Source organism: Anolis sagrei, chromosome X (genome assembly GCF_037176765.1).
Source record: "Anolis sagrei isolate rAnoSag1 chromosome X, rAnoSag1.mat, whole genome shotgun sequence".
Classification (NCBI taxonomy): domain Eukaryota; kingdom Metazoa; phylum Chordata; class Lepidosauria; order Squamata; family Dactyloidae; genus Anolis; species Anolis sagrei.
This window is the reverse complement of record NC_090034.1, coordinates 21,371,595-21,393,151: the sequence shown is the minus strand read 5'-3', so window position 1 is coordinate 21,393,151 and position 21,557 is coordinate 21,371,595. Positions and strand designations below refer to the sequence as shown.

The window sequence follows — 21,557 nt, the reverse complement described above, 5'->3', positions numbered from 1 at the left end:
TACAACTCCCACTATGGTGAGTCAGTCCCCTCAAACCCCTCCAGTAGGTTGAGTTAGTCATGGGGTTCTGTGGGCCAAGTTTGGTCCAGCTCCATCATTGGTGAAGGTCACAGTTTCTCTGGTTGTGGGTGAATTACAACTCCCAGAAAGGAAGGCCAGTTCCCCCAAACCCCTCCAGTAATCACATTTTGGCATATCAGATATGTGTGTCAAGTTTGGTCCAGATCCATCAGTGTTTTGATTCATAGTGCTCTCTGGATGTAGGTGAACTACAACTCCCCCAAATCAAGGTGAATTTCCCCTAAAGGCCTCCAATATTTTTTGCTCGTCATGGGGGCTTTGTGTGCCAAGTTTGGTCCAATTCCATCTTGGGTGGAGTTTTGGGTGTTCATTGATGGTGAGCTATAAATCCCAGTACCTACAACTCCAAATGTCCAAGCCAATTCCCCTCAAAATTTGGGCATATTGGGTATGCATGCCAAGTTTGGTCCAGATCCATCATTGTTTGGGTTCATAGTGCGCTCTGTAGGTGAACTACAACTCCTATAAATCTCTCCAAAGACCTCCAGTATTTTTTGTTGGTCATGTGGATTCTGTGTGCCAAGTTAGTTCCAGGTCCATCATTGGTGGAGTTCAGAGTGCTCTTAAATTGCAGGTGAACTATACATCCCAGCCCTACTACTTCTATAAACCATTGTGAAGTCTCCCCAAACCTCTCTAGTATGTTCAGTTGCTGACCAATTACTCTGTTTGCTGTGTGCTATGGGAAAGGCAGTGGGCAGGGTCATGCAAATTCCACACCAATGGAGAGAGGAAGAAACACTGGGATGCCTTTGGTGGAGGAAACATATAAAATCTAGGATAAAATTGTCCCCATATGAAAGCCTTCACTTGGGTGGCAGGCAGTATGGTGTTTGTGGAGGACATCGGCAGGGCTCTTGTACATGTTTACGGTGCTCACTATAACCTGCAATGTCATTAAAGGGAGGGTCTATGGTGTCTCTTGAGTAGTGGAAGCTATAGCTGTTTGTGGAGGCAGGAGCTTGTCTGTGTAAGTAGACACCCCACCTTCGTACACACAGACATATATTTCTCTTTTATTATGTGTATATATTGTTGTTGTTGTAGTATTTATATATATGGTATATTTATATGTATAATCTAAATTATAAATGTGTATATTTGATGTCTTGGATTGTATCATTTTTAAAGGTATTGAATTTTAATAGGCCGGATCCATATGCTGATAGTTTTGTATAGTATATTTATATTATATTACAGTTATTTGTTTGTATGTGGATGGCATTAATAAGCTACACACAACTACCAAGGTACCAAACCCCATTCCTATTACTTAGTGCAGGGCTTTGGAGAGCTCTTCGAGAGCCAGCCAAAACCTGGACTGGGTTCTCTGCACCACTGACATGAGAATAACTCTATGTACTATAGTTGGGGCTGAGCAATGGGCTGAATAAATATCCCAAAATCTTGGTAAATAATCTAAAGGAGTCCTGAGTTTTGCTTGTTTCTTCTGCTTCTTTCACCTGCCTTTTTCTATCTCCTTTTCCGCAGAGCTCCTGGGATCCACCAAGAGAGTGAATGTCAATTTCCAAGACACAGATGGGTAAGATAATAATAATAATAATAATAATAATAATAATAATATCATATTGTGAGAATTTGTTCTGTCTGTGGTGTTTGGGAGCCCCCGGTGGCACTGCAGATCAAACCGCTGAGCTTCTGGACTTGACTGAAAGGTCGCAGGTTTGAATATGGGGAGCGGTGTGAGCTTCCACTGTCAGCCCCAGCTTCTGCCAACCTAGCCATTCGAAAACATGCAAATGTGAATATATCAATTTTGGCAGGAGGGTAAGAGCGCTCCATGCAGTCATGCCGGCCACATGACCTTGGAGGTGTCTATGAACAAAACCGGCTCTTCGGCTTAGAAATGGAGATAAGCACCAACCTCCAGAGTAGGACACAACTGGACTTAATGTCAGGGGACAACCTTTACCTGTGGTGTTTGTAAGGATGGAGTGAGGATAATTAGACATAGGTAGAGGTCAGAAATTCCCTCAATTATATCATCTTTCTTCTTTCTTTCTTTCTTTCTTTTTTTCTTTCTTTCTTTCTTTCTTTGGTGAGTTGGTTTGGGATCATGCACTAAAGCTGATGTTCAGGGCAGCATAAAGAAGTTCTTGCAGGAGGTTGGGCTAGATGACCTTTGGGAATCCCTTTCACTTTGATTGTAACATCCAATGGTTCCTCCCATAGGGTGCATCTACACTGTAGAATGGGTGCAGTTTGATTCTGTTTTAATTGCCGTGCCTCAAGGCTATACCATCTTGGGATTTGTGGTTCTGCAGCATCTGAATCCTTAGAGCGTCAAAGTACAACTCCCAGGATTCCCTATTATTATTGGTGCCCAACTGCATTAATTCCGCTTCGTAGATGCATCCGTAAATGTGCAGCCAAGCTGTGGAATGCACTGCTGTAAGATAATAGATATTTCCAGCTGCTTAGAAATCTTTCAAGGAAGACATTCTTTTCTTGGCACGTCCCATGAACCTTTAAAGAAGAAGAGAGACATTAAACAAAAGCCCAAAAGAGTCCTTCCTTTTCCTTTCTCTTTTTTCCCTTTTCCTCCGGATTATGAGGCTTCAAAAGCTTCCGGCTTCCATCTGTTCCAGACCTGTTTCCTTCTCTTCCTTTCCCAAGATGAAGGGAAGCGGCTTTTGCTTTCTCTCTTCCTTTTTTCCCCCTTCTTCTTCTTCCCTCTCCATATTTCCAAGAACCCACTTTTGGTGCGGAGGGAGAGGAGCATCATCTCTTTGCTTTTCCACTCCTCTCTCTCCTCTTCTGATCCTCATCTGTTGGCTGCCATCTAATGATTGCCGGCGAAGAGCCAAGTCTCTTTGCTGCTTTCTAGCTCCCTCTTTCCCTCCCTTCTTCTTCTTCCCATTAAATAAACACAGGGAGAGATGGAGAGACTCTCTCTTCTTGCCTTTGGGCAGGTGCCGGCTCTTCTTCCCAGCTGCCAGCCTCTCGCTCGAATGGCACGTAGGAGCCGGCACTGCAATGAAGCCACCGCCTCCACGGAAGGCTCTTTGGACCACGCAAAGGGAGGGAGGGAAGGACAGGATTTTTGGGGGGAGTCTTGGCTTCAAGGAAAGGGTTGGAAGAAAGGCTGCCTTCTTTCCAGCAAAGTATAGCAAGGACGTGAGGGTCTAAGCCCAATTTAAGGTGCAGGTGCTTACCTACAAAGGCCTGAACGGTTTGGGACCACCCTACCTGCGTGACCGCATCTCTGTCTGTGAACCCACGTGTTCACTTCGGTCATCTGGAGAGGCCCTGCTTGTGATCCCGCCTGCGTCACAAGCGCGCTTGGTGGGGACTTGAGACAGGGCCTTTTCTTTGGTGGCCCCCCGACTCTGGAACGCCCTCCCAAAAGATCTTAGACAGGCCCCTACACTGGCAGTCTTCAGAAAGAACTTGAAGACTTGGCTGTTCCAATGTGCCTTCTCAGATTAGGAATCTCCAATACCAAGTCCTAGAAGCACTTTAGTAGAACTAAGATTGCTGCACACCGCACACTGCACTTACTTTATAATCCTACATACCTCCTGCCACATCAGCACTTTTAATCTTGTACCCATTACTGTGGCCCGGCCCAGTTTTATAGTGTCTTGATGTATTGTTTATTGTTTGTTGTTATACTGCTTAACTGTTTTTTAATTTGCTTTAGGTATTGTATTGTTGTATTGTGTTTTGAGGCCTTGGCCTATGTAAGCCGCATCGAGTCCTTCGGGAGATGCTAGCGGGGTACAAATAAAGTAATAATAATAATAATAATAATAATAATAATAATAATAACCCAGTGTTTCTCAACCTTCTTAATGTCATGACCCCTTAATACAGTTCCTCATGTTGTGGTGACCTCAAGCATAAAATTATTTTTGTTGGTGCTTCATAATTGTAATGTTGCTACTGTTATGAATTGTAATATAAATATCCGATGTGCAGGATATATTTTTATTCACTGGACCAAATTTGACACAAATATGTGATACACCCAAATTTGAACACTGGTGGAGTTTGGGGAAAATAGACCTTGACATTTGGGAGTTGTAGTTGCTGGGATTTATAGTTCACCTACAATCAAAGAGCATTCTGAACCCCACCCACAATAGAATTGGGCCAAACTTCCCACACAGAACTCCCATGCCTTGAAGCGACTTGCTGGTGCGAGCCTCCCTCCAGCCACACACACTCTCCCTCGCCTGCCCACGTGCATTGTGCTCTCCCTTCTCTGCTTGGAGTCTCAGAAACAGCCCTCCCCTTGGCTGAGAGACCAGCCAATCACAGCAGGAGGAGAGCTTTTGGTGAGAGGATTCACCAACTGTTTACAAAAAGGAAGAGAAGGACAAGCGGAGAGATCCTCAGCCTTCTCTGCCAATGTATGTTTTCAGGTGGACTTTGGCGACTTCTCTGAAACCCCCCTTACAACACCCCTCAGGGGTCCCAAACCCAGGTTGAGAAACACTGGTCTAAGCCAAAAGGAAAGGGGGCCCAAAGAAATGCCTTCCTTCTGGGTGGGATAGCAAAGATTTTGAGGGGTGCCAGTTGCAAGGAAAGAGATGGAAGAAATGCTTCTTTTTTGGAAGAAAAGTTGCCTTCCCCAGCAAAGTATCGCAACAATTGGGGGTCTCAGCACAAGGACAAAGGGTCCAAAGAAATGCCTTATTTTTAGGGTAGGATTTGGGTGGGTCTTGGTTGCAAGGAAAGGGCTGGAAGAAAGACTGCCTTCTTCCAGCAAAGGATAGCAAGGATTTGGGGGGTTTGGCCGCAAGGAAAGGGGGTCAGAAGAAATGCCTTCCTTCTAGGTGGAATAGCAAGGATTTGTGGGATGACAGGACAGAGATCTTTGGACGAAAGAAGAGTCTTTGTAGAGGGGAGAAAGACCAAGATTTTGGGGGGTCCCAGCTGCAAGGAAGGCTTTAGAACAGTGGTTCCCAACCTTTTTTTTGACTAGGGACCACTTGAACAGGGACCACTTTGACCAGGGACCACTCTCCAACCTTAGTACCAAAAAGGTTACAAATCAATTTTTGGTCAACTTTAGATTTGGTTTAGTTATTTGGGGTGCAGATTCAGAAAATTGCATTGGCTAGACCACATCAGCTCTAGTTTCTGATACAGAACATATACCGTCCAGTACTCGCCATGTGCTCACCCACAGAAAACCATATTTAATCATCTAGAGTTGCGGACCCACAGGTTGGGAACCACTGCTTTAGAAGGAAGGCAAAGTATAGCAAAGATTTAGGAGACGGATCTTTCTTTTAGGCAGACTAGCTGGGAGATTGGGGGTCTTGGCTTCAAGGATGAGGCATCAGAATAAATGCCTTCTTTTTTGGGAGGATTTGGGGGCTTGTAAGGACACGGATAGGAAAAAGGCTGCCTTTTTGGAAGAAATGCTGCCTTCTTCCAGGGAAAATAGCAAGGATTTGGGGGAGTCTCAATTGCAAGGAAAGGAGATCAGAAGAAATGTTTCCCTTCTACATGGAATAGCAAGAATTTGGGGAGTTACTTTGGAGGCAGGATGGAGAACGAAGGAGACTGTTGGGGTGCAAGACAGTTTCTCGCTGCCTGCAATTAACATTGCCTCGTTTCTGGATTTGCCCCAAAACGGAGACTTGAGGCAGCTTGCAGGAACAGGATCCACTGCAGACAGAGGTATGTGCAAAAGCGCTCCCCAAAGTACGAATTCAAATGCAATTAAAACAAATGAAAAGCAACCAAAAGTGAAAGCCAACGGAAGAGCACAGCGTACCTTTCTGATTGGGATGAGCAACCACTTATGTTGCTGGAAAGAGATTTTCATGATGTTGAGGACCATAAAAAGCAGGCTTGGGGCCACATATAGTCCCAGGGGTTTGTTTTAAATGCATTTTGTCCGTGGAGAGCTCTCAGGGGTATTTCCCACGTAGGACATTTGGGGACGGAAATAGCTAGGGATGCTAAAAGTTAGGTTTCGTATCCCTTTTCCTGGAAAGAGTCCCAATGTTGGCGGGTCTGGCCCTATTGCTATTCTGGAGGATGAAAAAATAGCAATATCATGCAGCGGGTGCCTTCCTTCCTGCTCCTGTGCTAAATCTGGCAATTCTTAAACTCTCCCTTGGCTGGTTTATGTCTCCAGAGGCCGATTCGGGGCTTTTATGGAAATGTTTGGAGACCAGGCAGGGTCTGCGTGCCTCTCCTCAAACACACAGCTCTGGAGATCTGATTTATGGAGCCCCCCTTTCCCCTCCTCTTGCACCAGGGATCTTCATCTTGTCTCCATGGAGGGCCCCATCCGTTTTTATTATGGTTGCCTTCAAAGGTTGCTAAATCCATGTGAAGGCGACATGGAAGGAGAGTATGCTCTTTAGTTTCTATCCAATTTGGGTCCTCAGATGTTATTGGATGTCAACTCATGGATATGTGTTGTCAAAGACTTTCACGGCTGGAATCATTGGGTTGCTGTGACTTTTTTTGACTGTGTGGCCATGTTCCAGCTGCATTCTCTCCTGGCGTTTCACATGCATCTGTGGCTGGAATCCTCAGAGGTCTGTTAGAGATGAGGCAAGTGGAGTGTACATATATCTGTGGAGTGTCCGGGGTGGGAGAAAGAACCCTTGTCTGTTTGAAGCAAATGTGGATGTTGCAATTAGCAAACTTGAATAGCATTGAGGGGCCATGAAGCTGCAAAGTCTATCAGTGAGGGTATCTGCATGGAGGTAAACTGGTCTTTGTTGCCTGGAGGCACGCTCTGTTTGGGAGGTGTTAACTGACATTTGATTGTTTGCTGTCTGGAGTTCCGCTGTTTCTGAGTGGTGTTCCTTAGATTCTGGTGTTTATTTTTTTAATCTGGTTACCAGTATTAAAAAAAACACCAGAATCAAGGCAGTAAATAAGGAACACCACTCAGAAATAAGAGAACTCCAGGAAGCAAACAATAAAGTGCCAGTTAACACCTTCCAAACAGAGGATGCTTCCAGGCAACAACAGCCAAGCTACCTCCATGCAGATACCCTCACTGATTGACTTTACAGCTTCATGTCTACTCAGTGCTATTCAAGCTTGCTGATTGCAACATTCACACTTGCTTCAAACAGACAAAGGTTCTTTCTCCCACCATGGACATTCCTGATATATCTGGATTCGGCACAGTCTGGTTTCAGACCGGGACATGGTACCGAGACGGTCTTGGTCGCCTTAGTGGATGATCTGCGCCGGGAGCTAGACAGGGGGAGTGTGTCCCTGTTGGTGCTCCTGGACCTCTCAGCGGCCTTCGATACCGTCGACCACGGTATCCTTCTGGGGCGCCTTGCGGAAATGGGCCTTGGGGGCACTGCTTTGCAGTGGCTCCAGTCATTTCTGGAGGGCCGCACCCAGAAGGTGTTATTGGGGGACTCCTGTTCTACACCACAGCCTTTGACTTGTGGGGTTCCACAGGGTTCTATATTGTCCCCCATGCTGTTTAATATCTACATGAAGCCGCTGGGTGAGATCATCCAGAGTTTCGGGGTGCGGTGTCATCTGTACGCAGATGATGTCCAACTCTGTCACTCCTTCCCACCTGCTACTAAGGAGGCTGTCGAGGTCCTGAACCGGTGCCTGGCCGCTGTAATGGTCTGGATGAGGGCGAACAAACTGAAATTAAATCCAGACAAGACAGAGGTACTCCTGGTCAGTCGCAAGGCCGAACTGGGTATAGGGTTACAGCCTGTGCTGGATGGGGTCGCACTCCCCTTGAAGGCGCAGGTTCGCAGCTTGGGTGTGATCCTGGACTCATCGTTGAGCCTGGATCCCCAGGTTTCAGCGGTGACCAGGGGAGCATTTGCACAGCTTAGGCTCGTGCGCCAGTCTGACTTGGCCACGGTGGTACACGCTCTGGTCACATCCCGCCTTGACTACTGCAACGCTCTCTACGTGGGGCTGCCCTTGAAGACGGCCCGGAAGCTTCAGCTAGTCCAGCGCGCAGCAGCCATGTTACTAACTGGAGCGGGACGCAGGGAGCACACAACGCCCTTGTTGTTCCAGCTCCACTGGCTGCCGATCTGCTACCGGGCCCAATTCAAGGTGCTGGTGTTGGCCTACAAAGCCCTAAACGGTTCCGGCCCAAAATACCTTGCGGACCGCATCTTGGCCTATGAGCCCACGAGGGCCTTGAGATCGTCTGGGGAGGCCCTTCTCTCGATCCCGCCTGCCTCACAGGCACGCCTGGCGGGGACGAGAGAGAGGGCCTTCTCGGTGGTGGCCCCCCGGCTGTGGAACACTCTCCCTGTAGACATCAGACAGGCGCCCTCCCTTATGTCTTTCCGCAAAAGCCTAAAAACATGGCTATTTGAGAAGGCATTTAATTAAGTGCTACAATAATTTGGTAAGGACGACTGGAACGGAATATGGATTATGAGATTGGTTACGATTCTACTATGAGACGGAGCGGATTATTTAGTGTAATTATATAACTGTTGTATTGTGGATATGTTGTTTTGTTATTGCCTTTTGTAAATTGCCTTTTATATGTTGTACACCGCCGTGAGTTGCCCCAAGGGCTGAGAACGGCGGTCAACAAATGCAGCAAATAAATAAATAAATAAATATACACACACACTCCACTTGCCTCATATCCAACAGACCTGTGAGGGTGCCATTAGCCACAGATCAGGCGAAATGTCAGGAGAGAATGCAGCTGGAACATTGCCATACAGTCCAAAAAACTCACAGCAAATGCTTTTCAAACATTAAAAAGGTTGTCGAAGGCTTTCATGGCCGGAATCACTCAGTTCTTGTGGGTTTTTTCGGGCTATATGGCCATGTTCTAGAGGCATTTCTCCTGACGTTTCGCCTGCATCTATGGCAGGCTTCCTCAGAGGTCTGCTGGAGCTGGGAAAAAAGGGGTTTATATATCTGTGGACTGACCAGGGTGAGACAAAAGGCTTTTTGTAAGTTGGGCTAGGTGTGAATCTTTTCAACTGACCACCTTGATTAGCCCATTGTATGCTAATCAAGGTGGTCAGTTGAAAAGATTCACACCTAGCCCAACTTACAAAAAGCCTTTTGTCTCACCCTGGTCAGTCCACAGATATATAAACCCCTTTTTTCCCAGCTCCAGCAGACCTCTGAGGAAGCCTGCCATAGATGCAGGCGAAACGTCAGGAGAAATGCCTCTAGAACATGGCCATATAGCCCGAAAAAACCCACAAGAACTGATTAAAAAGGTTCTTTTATTCCATTGCCAGTGAGGCAGGTTGCATTATTAGGCACTTTCAGAGAAAGAAAGTAGACATACAGAGTATAGCTACATTGGTTACACAAAGAAAAAAAATGGGGGGGGGGGGAGGAAGCATTCACAGACATATAAACATTTACTCTCCTTGCATACATTACTATCCCTTCTTCCTTCTACTGAAGAGAACCAAACATGGGCCAGACTGTGTTCCCTACAAATCTGCCATTCTGCGAATACATCATCTTCTCCATCCCTTGGAGAAAGCAGCGGGTGTACAGAACCTGCACTCCTGCAGATCTGAAAAACTTTTGGATAATAAAAAGGTCTCTTATATTGCATATTTCTTGCTGTTTTTGTTCCAAAAAGTTGTAAATTACTAACAGGTTGTTTTGCAGCTAAAACATGCTGACTCCATCAGTTCCCGACAGATGTTGGCTTTTCTTCCTTAACTGACGTTGGTTTAGGTTAGGAGCGTTGTTTGACTTCCTTAACTTGAAATAATCATTGTTCTTTGACTATGTAAACATGTTGTTTTCAACCAAGTGTTAATAATTGTCTCTGGTCATGGGAGAAAATGGATCAAAGTGGTTGAAGAGAAGGCATAATTATGGGAGTTGAAGTCCAAAACACCTGGAGGGCCGAAGTTTGCCCATGCTTGCTCAAGAGGGCCACTAAATGCTAATGGTTGCCAGAATCAGTCCAAAGAGGCAGGGGAATGTACCGGAAAATGATTGGAGGTGATGATGGATTATGTTTCTGCTCTTCTCGCAGGTTCTCCGCCCTGCACCACGCTGCCCTCAATGGCAACACAGAGCTCCTCTCACTGCTGTTGGAGGCCCAGGCGGCTGTGGACATCAAGGACAATAAAGGCAAGTGGTGGGAGGGAGGATGGCCCAAGAGACACACACACGTGCATGGAGGCATAGGCGTGTCTATCTGCATCTGCGTGTATATATCGTTATAGATAGATGTATAATATATGGATCTGGATATACATATGGATGAAGATATGGATTTGCATAATGGATAGGTATACATATGGATACACTATGGATATAGACATGGATATTGATATGGATACACTATGGATATCGGCATTGATATGGGTACAATAAAGATATGGATATGGATATAGTATGGATATTGATATGGATACAGATACAATATGAATATGGATCTAATATGGATATGAATAAATATATAGATATGGATATGATATGGATTCAGTATGGATATAGATAATGATTTTCATATGGATACACTATGGATCTGGATAAAATATAGATATGAATACAATATGGATATGGATAAAGATATAGAGATGAATATAGATATAATATAGATATAGAATATGGATACAATATAGATATGGTTATAGATATGTTTTTAATATGGATACAGTATTGAGCTGGATATAGATGTGGATACATTATAGATATGGATAAAGATATGATATGAATATGGATACAATTTGGATATGGATAAAGTATGGATTTGGATAAAGATATAGATATGGATACATTATGGATAGAGATACAAAATGGATATGAATATGGATCTGGATAAAGATATAGATTTGGATATGAATATGGATATAGATATGATATGGACACAATATGTATATGAATATGGATATAGATATATAGATATGAATACTGAGATATGGATATAATATGGATATGGATAATTATATGGATACAAAATGGATATGAATACAATATGGATATGGATAAAAAGATATGTGGATATGAATCTGGATACGATGTGGATCTTGATAAAGATATAGATATGGATATGGATACAATATGGATATGAGTATGGATCTGGATATAGATATGATATGGATATAATATAGATATGAATACAATATGATATATAGATCTTGATATAGATATGATATGGATACAATATGGGTATGAATACAATATGGAGCTGGATAAAGATACAAATATGGATATGGATACAATATGGATATGAATCCGATATAGATATGGGTATAGATGTAGATATCCACACCTATATATATATGGCTGTCCTCTGCTATTGCATGGTGCCGTCCCACCTTAGAATGGCATGCGGTGGGAAACTGCTCCGTCTTCTCTGCTCACCATTTGCCCCTTTTCCGCCCAGGGATGCGTCCCTTGCATTACGCAGCCTGGCAGGGCAAGAAGGAGCCCATGAAGCTGGTGCTGAAGGCCGGCTCCTCAGTGAACATCCCCTCTGACGAGGGGCAGATCCCGTTGCACTTGGCAGCTCAGCACGGCCATTACGATGTGGTGAGTAGCCCACAGAAGCAGTACAAAGTGAACTCAAGCCTTGCACAGACCGGCAGAACAGAGATGTAGAAAACACTGCAAGCCTCCCATCACACACTCAAACACAGGTATGGTTTGCAGAAACCATATTTGTGTTTGAGTAGTAGGTTAAAGGTGCAAAGTATATACAATATAATAGAAATAATAGCATTGTAATGTAATAATACTAATATATTATATATAATATTAATATAATGTTGTAGTATAATATATACATTACACTACCAGTATATTATACTATTAGTATTATATAATATATTGTATAATATATATACAATATATTATATATTCCTAATAGTGTAATATACTGGTAGTGTACTATATATATTGTGGTATAATAATATAGTACTATTAAAATATTACAAAACATTGTTAAATATTATTACAAAGCACTATAAAATATTGTTATTCCAAAACACTATTAAATATTCCTATTCTTATTACAAAACTCTATGAAATTATTATTATTGCTAATACAAACACTATTATGGGGGTCTTACTATATCTACAAATGTTCTAGTCCTCAATGAGAAAGGGTATCACAACACAGTAAGAAAATGTGCAATGGTCAGAATCCCATAAATGCAGAAATTTATTTACTGTATTTGTATCCCGCCTTTTTCTACCCCGAAAGGGACTCAAGGCGGCTTTACATATGGCAACTATTCAATGCCTTTGGACAACAAACAGTTAAAATACAGTTAAGTTAAAAAATTAAAATTAAATGCACATTAAAACATATAAAATTATTAAAATCACGCCATCCTCAATCATAATCCCAGAAACCCATCTCTCTAGGCATTTTCTAGGTCCTCCAGGTAATTCTATGGTACGCTTCCTTTGGAAGTTAGCATAAAGTTCTATTAGGGGACCTAGAAAAGTCAGTGGATGCAAGTACATAAATTAGGCTGGGGAATCGAAGGAGTGGGGGTCCTGCTTTTGGACCATGGGTGCCATACATGTCTACCGCTAACAACCTGTTGTTTCTCTATTTGCCTCTTCTCTGTTGGACAGTCGGAGATGCTTCTCCAACATCAGTCCAATCCGTGCATTTTGGACAATTCTGGAAAGACGCCGCTGGACTTGGCCTGCGAATTTGGGCGCGTCGGGGTAAGTCCAGGGAAATGGGGGTGCCATATGGATCAAGGGCATACATAGCCTCCTCATTAAAGCCTGCCTTGGATTATATTTTTTTTCATGTCAGAAGCGACTTGAAAAACTGCACTAGTCCTCAATGAGAACCAACCTGGATTATAATGGGTGGTGGGAGGTAATTTCTGTTCCTCCATCTCTTGCAGGTGGTGCAGCTGCTCCTCAACAGCAACATGTGCGCAGCCCTCCTCGAACCCAAACCCGGGGACATCACCGATCCCAACGGCACCAGCCCCTTGCATTTGGCAGCTAAGAATGGACACATCGACATCATCCGGTGCGTCCCTTCACCTCTGGCGGAGGAAGGAGCAGAGTGGGCAAAGGCCCTATGTGCCGCATGTGGGGCAGGGAGGGGCCCAGGCTTTGTAAATTCTATCCTACATTTCTTTCAGTCTAAGACACACTTTCCTCCCTCAACATGTAAGAATGCGGTATGAATTGCAGATGTGTTTTTATTGTTGTTCTTGGTCCTGAAATGAGGATGCGCCTTACAGTTGGTGGAGTCTTATAATGGAAGAACTACAGTATCTATCTATCTATCTATCTATCTATCTATCTATCTATCTATCTATCCATAAACCCATGCATCATCCAGTCAACCATCCATATATCTGTCCACAAATCTATCTATCTATCTATCTATCTATCTATCTATCTATCTATCATCCATCCATCCATCTATAAATCTGTTCATGAGTCTGTCTGTCTTTCTCTTTCTATCTCTCCAACCATGAATCTGTCTGTCTGACCATCCCTCCATCCATCCATAAACCTATCTATCTCTCTCTCTCTCTCCCTCCCTCCCTCCCTCCCTCCATTAATCTGTCTGTCTATCTATTTATCCGTCAGTCCGCCCATCCAGTAAGCTATCCATTTATCCATCCATTCATGAATCTGTCCATCCATCCATCCATTATTTATTTATTTATTTGGAAAATTTCTATATCGCCTTTCTTCAAAGACTCAAGGGGGTTTACAACAGCAGTTAAACATAAATATCAAATCATCCATCCATCCATCCATGAATCCTTCCATGAATTTGTCTGTCTGTCCATCTATAAATCTATCCATCCATCCATGAATACATCTGTCTTTCCTTCTTCCCTTCCTTCCTTCCTTCCTTCCTTCCTTTCTATCATCTATGTATACATAAATCCATCCATCTCTCTCTGAGGTGCACCCCCCCCATATAAACATCTCTGAAAATGGGGTGCATCTTGGAATTGCATGTGTATATCTGATGTATTTTTGTTGCTCATTGGTACTCCTGAAATTCGGAGGCGTTTTACAATTGATGGCCTCTTATCATGGAAGAAATGGACTCTCAATCCAGAAATCTCCAAACACATCCAAGGGGATTCTTTGGGACTTGGCTTTGCTTGGGTGTCATAGTCACTGGGCAAGTGACCATTCTGGCTTGGAAAGATTGAGTGTATTTCTTCAATTGTAAGATGCCGTTGATTGTAAGATGCAGAATAAAATAATAATAATGATAATGATGTTAATAACTCTTCCTTGGGGAAAAGGGAATCCTTCATAGCTTTGCTGCTTTCCTTGATGGAGCCGTACTAATTCTGCTGTCCTGGGCTCACAATATAAACAACAATCATTATTTGCTACTGTTATTTGTTAAGGAGTAGTAGTAGTTGTTGTTGTTATTATTATTCCTCCTTGGGGAGAAGGGAATACTGCACAGTAGTAGGCCTAATCCTTGCCTTGTGTTCCCTTTGCCACCAGCCTCCTCCTCCAAGCCGGGATTGACATCAACCGGCAAACCAAGGCCGGCACTGCTTTGCACGAAGCTGCCCTTTGCGGCAAGACGGAGGTGGTGCGGCTCCTCCTGGATGTAAGTGCCCCATCGACCTCACGGATCTGGAGATACCATCCCAACATCACCCTCATTCCCAGTTTCACCATTCACCACCAGTAAGGTTTTGGCGTCATTCCTAATCTGGATACCGTCTAGCCATCTGATAATCAGTTGGATATGTTTCATTGGATAACACAAACTTTTCCTTCTACAACAGGCATGGGGAAACTTGAGCCCTCCGGGTGTTTTGGACTTCAACTCCCACCATTCCTAACAGCTTCAGGCCCCTTCCTTTTCCCCCTCAGCTGCTTAAGCGGCTGAGGGGGAAAAGGAAAGGTCCTGAAGCTGTTAGGAATGGTGGGAGTTGAAGTCCAAAACACCCAGAGGACCCAAGTTTGCCCATGTCTGATCTAACCCCAAAGCCTTCTTTGGAGGCTTTGAAAACAGAGCCTGGATGGCCATCCGCCGAGAGTGTTTTGATTGTGCATAAACGCAGAAAGGAGGTTGGACTAGATGCTCTTTGGCAGTCTCTTCTAAGTTATGGGTCATAATTTCCTCTTTTCTGGCTCAATTTTCTCTCTTTTTTTGCAGAGCGGAATCAATGCTCACATCCGGAACACTTACAGCCAGACAGCGCTGGACATCGTCAACCAGTTTACGGCCACCCAAGCCAGCAAGGAGATCAAGCAGATGCTGCGAGGTGAGGATTGCAACTCCCATCATCCACAGTATACCTTGAGGAGCGATGGGAGGTGCAGTTTCCCCACATCTGGGGAGGAATGCAGACTGCCCAGCTTTGACCAATGGGACACTGGGACATAGTAATGGGAAGCCTGTTTCAATGACGGAAAGAGAAAGACAGGGATGTTGACCAGAAGAATGGCTTATAATGCTTCTATGGAGCTCTGTCTCCATCTAGTGTTGTATAAGCTACATTGCTCTATCTCTGACTCATTCACTATGTTCCACAATTTTTGTTCCTGGGTTGTAAATGTCATTTCCTAATTGGTTCTGTCATAAAAACATGGCTGTTGTAACCATTGTTGACAGTTTCCCATCCAAATCATAACCAGGTCAGGCCTGCTTAGCTTCCAAGAGCAGTTGGGATTTGGTATCTATGGGGCATTTAGGGTGATAGGAAACCATGAATCCCAGGTCCAATGGTTGCCACTTTCTGCTCTTTCCGCCCAGATGCCTCTGCCGCTCTGCAGGTCCGGGCTGTCAAGGATTACTGTAACAACTATGATTTGACCAGCCTCAATGTGAAAGCTGGGGACATCATTACGGTGAGTCTGCCCCAGTGCTATTCCCATCCCAGGTAGGTAGCTTTGGGCATCAAACCAAGGACAGGCAGGAAACTACCCCCAAAAAAGAGCATGGGTTGGAAAAACCATGTGGAAATGAATGGCTGCAATGCTTTCCACTGCGTAACTCCATGCGTCCTTAGCAATATCATGGCTCTGCCTTAAAAGCAGCAATTCTCAGATCAAATTTTGCTATGTCTCCTTTTTTGTTGGAAGACACATCTCATTCGGCAGAAAGCCGACCAGTCGACTTGCTATCATGAGTTTTGAATTATATTCTATTGCCATTATATGTTCATCCTGTATCTGTGTTTGGTGTAAGTTTTTAAAATATATATTTGTGTTTTTATCTTATGTTCATTTGTTTTTGAATTTGTTGTATCCCACCTCAGAAGAGGTGGGTATTAAATAAATTGTATATTATTACTGGATTATAATTAATAGATTAATATTACTGTTACATAATTATTGTTATTATTATTGGGTTATTATGTATAGATTATTATTTTACTGACACAAAAACAAAGTATGTCACAGAAAACTAGATATATGGTATATGATGGATTTCATATCACAATTATTATTATTATTATTATTATTATTATTGGATTGTTATTGTTATTGTTGTTCTTGTTATTAGTCCTGGCAAACATATCCTAATGCACATTAGATACCATAGATGTGCATTGGCACTTTTTAATGTACCAATGCACTCCAGGTTTGGCCAATACCCAGTGATGTAGCCAGGTTACTCACAAGAACGCCCATGAAATGCCATATAACACCAGTGCTGCAACATTTACATTGGCTTCCAACTGAGTACCGTGGCCTGTATAAGATGCTAGTTCTGAGCTTTAAAACTCTTTACGGCCAGGGTCCATCGTACCTTAGGGACCGCCTCTCCTTTTCCCATCATCAGAGGTCGCAACGACCAGCCCAACGTGACTTACTCCATATACCGGGTCTTAGAGAAGTGCACTTGGAAAGGACCAGACGCAGGGCTTTTTCTATTTCTGGCCCTGCCTTGTGGAATTCCTTGCCACCCTACATGAGAGCCATGTGTGACTGAGGGCCTTTTACTCTCGCACTTAAGACCTGGCTTTTTACTAGAGCATTCGATCTCTGTTGATTTTTAATTTTTGTATGTATGTATTTTATCTTTTGTAATTTAGCTGTAAATCGCCTGGAGCATTCTCGGATGGAGGGCAATTAATAAGTTATTAAATGATGATGATGATGATGATGATGATGATGATGTCCAACGAGCATCAGTCATGATTGGCATTGGTCTCCAATTGCAAAGTCCCAGCAAGCATATCCCCATGCACATTGGACACCATGAATGTGCATTGTTACTCTTGCACATTCATGGCGTCCAATGTGCATGACATATTCCTGGCCAATATTCCTGGCAAGCATATCCCCATGCACATTGGACACCATGAATGTCCATTGATACTCTTCAATGTATCAATGCGCTCCAGGGTTGGCCAATACCCAGTGATGTCCAATGGGCATCAGTCCTGATTGGCATTGGTCTCCAATTGGAAAGCCCCAGCAAGGTGTCCCATCATCATCATGATCATCATCATCATCATGATCATCATTATTCCTGGAAAGCATAGCCTCATGCACATTGGATACCATGAATCTGCATTGATACTCTTGAATGTACCAATGCGCTCCAGGGTTGGCCAATACCCAGTGATGTCCAATGGGCATCAGTTCTGATTGGCATTGGTCTCCAATTGGAAAGCCCTAGCAAGTTGTCTTCTTCTTCTTCTTCTTCTTCTTCTTATTATTATTATTATTATTATTATTATTATTATTATTATTCCTGGAAAGCATATCCTCATGCACATTGGACATCATGAAGCTGCATTGATAATCTTGAATGTACCAATGCGTTCCAGAGTTGGCCAATACCCAGGCCTGATTGGCATTGGTCTCCAATTGAAAAGTCGCAGTAGGTTGTCCTATTTATTATTATTATTATTATTATTATTATTATTATTATTATTATTATTATCCCTGGCAAGCATATACTCATGCACATTGGACACCATGAATGTGCATTGATACTCTCTAATTTACCAATGCACTCCAGAGTTGGCCAATACCCAGTGATGTCCAATGGGCATCAGTCTTAATTGGCACTGATCTCCAATTGCAAAGTCCTGCAAGTGTTTCCCAATATGCATTAAACTGTATGGATGTACATCAGCACTCCTCAATGAATGCATTAAACTCTATGGCTGTGCACCAATACTCACAATGGGCATTAGCCTTCCTTGGCATTGATTTTGGATTGCAAAACACTAGAAAGTGTCTCCTGATGTGCCTTGGAGTATGTTGATGTGCTGTGACACTCCTCAATGTGCCAATGACATCAATGCTCAGTCTTGATTGGCAGTGGTTCCCAAAGCCCTGGCAAGCATATCCTCATGTGCATTGGATCCTGTGAATGTGCATTGACACTCTTTTAATGTATGAATGCACACTTTGGTGCACAATAGGCCGTGGTGCCCAGTGGGCACCAATCCTGTCTTGTCTATTATATGTCATCCTGCCTTTTCCATAGTTGGAAATGAAATATGGCTGATGATATGAATGTCTTCAGGTGTTGGAGCAGCATGCTGACGGCCGGTGGAAAGGCTGTATCCATGACAACCGGACTGGGAATGACCGTGTGGGCTACTTCCCCTCCAGTCTAGTGGAAGCCATCAGCAAACGCACTGGCAAGTCTTCTCCCCCCATTTTATTGATTTTAGTCAGCATTCAGGCTTCCCATATTGATCCACTTTCCCCCAGGATACACCTCTCTTCAGACCCAAAGATTAGGTGAAAGGAATTTGGGATTTTAGTGGACCACAAGCCAAACATGAGCCAGGAGTGTGATGCAGCAGCTGAAAAAGCCAATGCAATTCTAGGCTCCGGTTCTAGGCTGCATCAATAGGAACATAGTGTCATGGAAGGGCTCTGGAGAAGGGCCACCAACTGGAAGCCATGAATAATCCTTTTGAAGGGTGACTTTAAAGATCTGCATATGTTTAACATACGCAAAGAAGGCAACGATGGGATTTGAGAGCCATGTTTAAAATATTGGAAAGGATGGCATTCTTGAGCCTGAGATACAATGATGGCTTGTATCTAAGAGGCTTTCAGGGAAAGAGAACATTCAGAAGAAGTTCCAGATACTAAGAGCTGTTCAGTAGTGGAATATGCTTAATATAATCTCCTTCTCTAGAGGCATTTAAGGAGAGGCTGAGTGGCCATCTGTCGAGAGGGCTTTCATTGTGCCTTACTCCCTGGCAGAAAAGGGTCAGGCTGGATGGCCTTTGGGGTTCCCTTCTAACTATATTGGAAGTCCAGTGGAGCCTCTTTCTCTGAAAGCTGGGTGGCCATTTGTCAGGAGGGACTGGATGATGCCTTCTTTTATGACAAGGAATTGGGCTGGATGGCATTTGGGGTCCTTTCCAACTCTCTTTGGCATATGCTTCTATTTGGGAGTCCAGTAGAATCTCCTTCTCTGGGGGCAGGGTGGCCATCTGTCTGGAGGAATTTCATGACATCTTCCTTTATGGCAAGGGGTTTGGCTGGATGGCCTTTGTGTGCATATGCTTCTATTTCAGAGTCCAGTGGACATTGCCTTCCTTTATGACAAGGGGTTGGGTTGGATGGCCTTTGGGGTCCTTCCAAATCTATCTGGTATATGCTTCTATTTTGAGTTCTGTAGAATCTCCTTCTCTCAAGGCAGGGTGGCCATCTGTCAGGAGGGATTGGATGGTGTCTTCCTATATGACAAGGGAGTTGGGCTGGGTGACCTTTGGGGACCCCTTCCAATTCTATATGGTATATGCTTCTATTTCAGAGTCCAGTGGATGGTGTCTTCCTTTACAACAAGGGATTGGGTTGGATGGCCTTTGGGGTCCCCTCCAATAGAAGCATATGCGTCTGTTTGGCAGTCTCGTGGAGGCAGGATGACCATCTGTCAGGAGTGATTGGATGGTGTCTTCCTTTATGGCAAAGGGTTGGGCTGGATGGCGTTTGGAGGCCCCTTCCAACTTTATTTGGCATATGCTTCTACAGTATTTGGCAGTCCAGTGGTTTCTCCTTCTCCTCTTTTAAGGAGAGGCTAGACTATTTATTTATTTATTTATTTATTTGGGGTTCTTGTACCCCGCCCTTCTCACCCCGAAGGGGACCCAGGGCGGCTTACAACTGCAAGGCACACTTAGATGCCTGCCACACAAAACAATCATCACAAAAGTACAACAATTCAAGTTCCCACAATTCAGGCCATTATCCCAATAATGGGAGGGATTGGATGACACCTTCCTTTATGACAAGGGAGTTGGGCAGGATGGATTTTGGGGGGCCCTTCCGTCTCTACGACTCAGTGAGCAGAGCAATAGCGGTGGAGCATTGCATTCTGCACTTGTAGAACATATTTGCACCCAGAACACTCCCTTTGGGACTCATTTCACCTGTTGCTGCCTCTTGTCTTGTTGTGTTGTCTCTCCCTTTTGCCCCAGGTTCGTGGCAGGCCACCTCCCTCCTCCTCCTCCCGGCCTCCCTGCCCAACGGCCGGCCCTCCTCCTTCATCTCCACCATCATCTCCTCCTGTTCCTACTCCGCCTCCCATCATCCCCTGCCTCCTTCGCCTCCTTCTCCTCCGCCATCAAATCCCCATCATCCGCCTCCTTTCAGTTCCTTCGGCTACCGCCGGCTCCCCCACGGCGCCCTCGAAGGGCCCGCCGTCAACCCAGGTAGTCCCTCCATGGCTTGCCTCCATTTACCTTTTGTTTACCTTTATTTGTTTCATTGCACTTTTGAGTTTCCATCCCATTCCCCCGCCACTACTACCCTTTTCCCCCATCCTTTAGAGATATTTTTGGGGGGACTGAAAGTTGTAGTTTTGCAAGGCCTTCTCTGCCCAAAAGTGCAAACTACAACTCCCAGGATTCTGTACTTATCATGGTGTTGAATTGCATTCATCTATAAATGCAGCCTTTAATTGCAATGGCGTCCTCTTTAGCTTCCTCTTCCAAAGCATGCTGGTGCAAACTACAAATCCCAGGACTTCATAACATTGAGTCATGGCACTTTGAGTGGTGCTGAACTGCATTCATTCTATAGTATAGATCCAGCCTATGATTGTCGTGGCTCAATGCAATGAACCCCTGGGAGTTGTGGTTTCACAAGGTCTTTTGCTTTCTCTGCCTAAGATTGCCAAATGATATCTCACAGGCTTAGGTCTGCTACCCCTTCCACTGCCATGGCTCAATGCTAGGGAATCCTGGGAGTTGTAGTTCCACAAGTAGTTGCAGTTTCCTGGGAGTTGCAGTTCCACAAAGATTTTAGCTTTCCCTGCCTAAAACTGTGAATGTCTTCCCAAACTATAACTCCCATCAGCTGTGGCTCAATGAAATCAAACCTTAGGAGTAGTAGTTCCACAAGGTCTTTGGCCTTCTCTGCCCAAGAGTGGAAACGCCACACCAAACTACATCTCCCAAGTTTAGGTCTCATATCCCTTGATCTGCCATTTCTCAATGCTGTAAAACTCTGGGAGTTGTAGTTCCACAAGGTCTTTAGTTTTCTCTGCCTAAAACTGTGAATGTCTCACCAAAATACATCTTCCAGATTTGTTGTGGCTCAATTCTAGGAAACCCTGGGAATTATAGTTCCACAAGGACTTT

At 44.1% G+C, this 21,557-nt stretch overlaps 1 protein-coding gene across 1 annotated transcript in view; it reads left to right on the top strand.

The window, feature by feature from the left end:
- The window catches only part of CASKIN1 (CASK interacting protein 1), a 97,793-nt gene that overhangs the window by 54,664 nt on the left and 21,572 nt on the right, over positions 1–21,557 (top strand). Inside the window, exons 2-10 of the mRNA XM_060786494.2 lie at positions 1,573–1,624; positions 10,049–10,146; positions 11,408–11,553; positions 12,607–12,702; positions 12,891–13,021; positions 14,482–14,590; positions 15,146–15,254; positions 15,746–15,840; positions 18,479–18,596. Of these exons, the coding sequence (XP_060642477.2) occupies positions 1,573–1,624; positions 10,049–10,146; positions 11,408–11,553; positions 12,607–12,702; positions 12,891–13,021; positions 14,482–14,590; positions 15,146–15,254; positions 15,746–15,840; positions 18,479–18,596 (954 nt within the window). The remainder of the gene's footprint in view (positions 1–1,572; positions 1,625–10,048; positions 10,147–11,407; positions 11,554–12,606; positions 12,703–12,890; positions 13,022–14,481; positions 14,591–15,145; positions 15,255–15,745; positions 15,841–18,478; positions 18,597–21,557) is intronic.